We start from the raw sequence: 4,617 nt of genomic DNA, 5'->3' as shown, positions 1-4,617 counted from the left end.
TCAAATTTACATTGGAGGAGCTTGGCTTGCAACAGAAACAAACCAAGCTTTGAAGGATCAATTTGAATAATAATTATAAAGTATGTATGCATTCATGATATATATGCATTCATGAAATGTCGCCTACGTCCTTGTAACAATAAACTTAAAATCTATTAACAAAAAAGAAATTAAGTTTCACCCAATTCTCAACCTTAAATATATGAAATCCTAAGTGTCCAATAATGCTGTCACTTTTGTCATTGAGAAAACAGCTTACAACTGAGTATAATTTTCTGTATTAATGTGTTGTATGTATGGATAATTAGTAGCCTTTTATGAAGCTTACATTACACTTACACTAGCATTAACATAACCCAAGATATATGCTTGATCACCACCAGAACTCACCAGAAATCATCGAAATTGACATCATGGAACTGCTGAGTCGTGCCTTTTGCAATGTCGAATAAGTCATCCATATCTCCTCTTTCAATCCCAAACATATCAGTTTCCTTCTGCTCCTGTGTTGCTGGTGTTGGTGCCAGTGAAGGCAATTTCCTTTGTGGTGACAGTAGCACATCATTTGTTTGAAACTGCTTTCCAAGCCCAAAAATGTCATCATGGTTACCTTGCTCCTGTGCTGGTGGTGGTAGTGATGGTGGTGCCAGTAGAACCTGTGGTTGAAGTTGATTTTCACTGCCAAAAATGTTATTTCCTTGTTGCTCTTCTGGCGGAGGCAGAGGTGAAGGCATTTGCGATGGTGGTGAAAACAAAAGCCGTGGTTGAATAAGTTGCTGCTGATGCTCTTCTTGTTGTATATAATTATGCAGCAATATTGGGAAATCGAAGTTCATATAGCTTGCAACCTTTCCAAAGTGATTGCTTAGGGTTGGTTGCCCATTTTTGTAATTTGATGAAAAATGGTTTGATGCAAAAGTTGACTCGTTGCTTGATTGAGTACTAGGAAGACATACAAAAGTAGAACCAGGGGAAGGTCTAGTCATGTTACTACTTGGGTTCCGACAATGGCTTCTGATTTCTGGTTGATATGCTGTTGATGTGAAGGGTGATTGCTTCGGAAACTGATTTGAAGAACCTCCTGGAAAGTTTAATGGCGATGTAGGAAAACTTGATTCTGTAGTTTCTCTGGCCTTCCTCATCATGATTTCTTCTTGTTCCTGCTTCAAGGAGAGGCGATACTTCTGCGGAAAATAATGCTTAATCAAGGATTACAGAGCAAAGAATCTGTTGATGTTTCTTGTTATATGAATTTGCGAGGAAACAAACCTGCAAATGGCTTGAAACATTTTCCTTCCACAGGCCAGGGACATTCATGTGCTGAAGTATTTTCTTTGGATGAGCACCTAAGTCAAGAAATAAATTAGCTACCATAATTCTGAATGGCACCAAAGCAAGAATAAAATTCAGCACAAAAAATAATATCAAGAGTCTGCACACGTGGGTGCAACCATATTGGCTAGAGTGGATGTGCTCTTCCCTGTGAACCCAAGCTCGAATCCCCATCCCCGCAGTTTAGATTGCTTGTATAAAAAAAAATAAGAAGAGACTCTTACTATCAACTCCCAGCAACGTAACAGCTTGCACGAATTTCTTATGAAGCTCATTAGTCCAAACCATCTTTGGCTTCTTTTGGGTACAAGTTGAATCAGAATTATCTCCTCCCTTATCTTTGTTCATCCCTTCTGGATTTTTCCGTTTCAGTGATTTTCGACGGCTGATCTGCTTCTCTTTCTTCGTAATCGATTCAATCTCCAAACCCTCATTTGATGTGTACTCCTGTTGGAACTCACCACTGCTGTCATCTGCAGTGAGATCTATCACTGCATCTCTATTGTTGTTGGTGGTGACTGCATCTCTATTGCTGATGAATGCAAATTGCCATAGGTTTTTTAGGCTGTCCATTGTGAGTGGTTTAACAATGTAATATACTGCCCCTTTGAACAGCCCACCTAGCATGGCATTCTCATCATCATCATCAGACATAACTGCATAAAAATTGAGAAAGTTAAAATACAAACAATTCAAAAATTAGAATGGAAAGTCCAGCAACATATGCTATCAGAGAGGCCTAACTCTATGGATAGAATGTTGACAAACCTGGCTTGTTACATGTAAGAAGTAATTTTCTTCTTTAATGACAATGTGACATCATTTCATTGGATCAACGTTATAGTCAAAACCATTCATTCTCTTTAATTAACACCGCTAAATATCATCTACAGAAAAATTTCATTAGATTCGAAGATGAATAAACAAATATGGATGGCTGAACAGTCTCCAAATTCAATGAGATCTTTTATAGTTGATCATTAAATGATGATAAAGAGAATGAACAGCTCCTTTATGACATTTGTACGGTATAAGTAAATGAAAAGTAATAACAATAGTGTTGCAGACATTGGTTACAAAAATTGGCTAGGGCTAGTGTGTATGAAGCCTTACGCCCAAGCTTGAATTTCCTTTTCTATAAATTAGAGTAGTGTAAAATATCGTCTTGCCAACAAAAGAAAACAATGGTGCCTTTGAGATTGAGGACTTACTAACAACTGGTAATTTGGAAACTGCCCTCATTCTTTCTAGGAGCTCATATTTGTCCATGTCCGGCAGGTGAACCTCAGTCAGAACAAGATGAAGCTCACTTTCCTTCTTCTGAGCAATGGATAATGCATCACAGGCTCTTTTTGCTGTCAAAACTGATAGGAATTAAGAGTAAATTATGTTAGAAACTATCAGGGAGAAAAATAATTTAAACATAATCATACCAAATTCAACCAAAAACAGAGAACTGTTTTGTTTTATGCTAGTTACCTTTATACCCCAACTTACAAAGCATTCTTGATAGTAAAGTAAGACATGCAGAATCACCGTCAACAGCCAAAACAGTGACAGCTTCAGGTACTGGACTACAATTCTTCATAGATTCGACTGGGACGGCCTTCTCATCATTCATGGCTTCGCACGATTGCTATAATCTTACAAAAGATTTTACGAGAAAAATAACCCGTAATTTATGCAGATATTTGAATTCCTTATACAGTACAAGTTTGGGCCTGAGTGTTGTAACTTACCTGAAAATAGTAGTGTTGTATGTTCTAACAATTTGTTACAGAATATGTATGAGAAGTATTGTTAATTACAATTATGAGGAGATAAACATTTTGTTTCTTCAGCAAATCAGATAAGTTGGGTATAGATTTGAGCATCCATAGTTTTTCAAATATTCTGAACAAGTTGAAGTTGCTTGGGAGTGCAAATTTAAAAAGAGACTGTAACAATAATCATTAATTACTATAACGAAGTCAAAAGTAAAATTGGCATGATAATCATACTTAGGAACAACTGCCGGTTATAGAAGAAGAAGAAGAAGGTGGTAAAGGGTAACTGAATAATTACATATATGTGTGTTTTATTCAGTTACCCTCCTATTACGGATTTGTTTTGACCAGAATGTCATGTACGTTTCAAATCTTTTTATGGCATGTTTACTTACTTGGAATGAAGGAAGAATGGAGAATGAGATGAACTACCTTCCAATTCATCATTTAATCTTATTCATGATTTTTCTGGTATTAATTTACGAATTGTAGCATGAAACCAACATACTTTAGATTCAGTATGCATTAGTAAACGCATGTGGTTATCAACCGAAACAACTTCAATGTAAATTTCAAGTAAATGAAATAAACATATCATTAGCCACATAATTAAGAATTTCGGGGCAATGCAATTAGCTCCAACGTACAATCGTGATTCTATATGCGCTTCTCAAGAATTGGAAATTTTCAAGTAAATAAACATATGCCATTAGAAGCACAATTAAAAATTTCGGCGGAATGCAATGAGCTCGAACATGTAGCCGCGATTTTGTATGCGTTAGTAAAGGCACGAAGAGCCAAGAATGAAAACAATTTCAATATCTATTTGAAGTAAATAAACGTGCATTAACAGCATAATTAACAATTTTGGTGTAATGCAATGAGCTTAACGTAGGTACGGAAACCTAAATATTGACGGCGCACACAATAATATAATGGAAACCTGAAAATTGGCGGTGCACACAATATTTTAACGAAAACCCGAAAATCAAAACTCACACAATAATCTAGAGAAACGGATGAAAAATAGGGAGCACGACAAGCTTAGTGATTGCCATTGTCTAGTTAAAACTTAACATGTGTCCCAAACTCATGACCATGCCATGCCAACCAAAGGTGGTTCCTTAACCAGCTATGTTATTTGTTCCACATATCGCATCAAATAAAAGAGCTACTTGCAACATGTCTTCCATAGCAAACTACAAGTTGTTTGAGATTTGATTTCACTAGATGTCGATTGGAACTTGGAATTTACATCAATGTAGTTCGATGATGAATCCATCATACTTGAGGTAGTATTACAGCAAAACAAAAAGAGGTAGCTTTAAAAAATTCAAAAGAAACCAGAAATCTTGCTTCGCTCACTTAATGAAGATGCAAAAACCCTATACCCTATGTTAACCTAAACCCTAAATTATTACAAAAATACACATGGCAAGCTCATGAGGGGTAGTACTCACTTAACTGTATATCTTTAAATAATATTCCTAAATAGCTGCAGCAAGGGCCTCAGATCTGA

The 4,617-nt window shown here is 36.3% G+C and overlaps 1 protein-coding gene across 1 annotated transcript; it reads right to left on the bottom strand.

Annotated features, from left to right (window-relative positions):
• Positions 1 to 386: 386 nt before the first annotated feature.
• Positions 387 to 2,953, bottom strand: LOC114826087 (two-component response regulator ORR26-like). The gene is made up of 5 exons (XM_029105847.1): positions 2,812 to 2,953; positions 2,544 to 2,696; positions 1,557 to 1,988; positions 1,270 to 1,346; positions 387 to 1,184 (listed from the first exon to the last, which is right to left on the bottom strand). Exons 1-5 carry the CDS (start codon positions 2,951 to 2,953, stop codon positions 387 to 389), a joined length of 1,602 nt encoding a protein of 533 aa, XP_028961680.1.
• Positions 2,954 to 4,617: the final 1,664 nt, after the last annotated feature.

This window comes from Malus domestica, chromosome 01 (assembly GCF_042453785.1).
Source record: "Malus domestica chromosome 01, GDT2T_hap1".
NCBI classification, from domain to species: Eukaryota; Viridiplantae; Streptophyta; class Magnoliopsida; order Rosales; family Rosaceae; genus Malus; species Malus domestica.
Note: the sequence above shows the minus strand (reverse complement) of the source record. Positions and strands in the feature narration are given on the sequence as shown.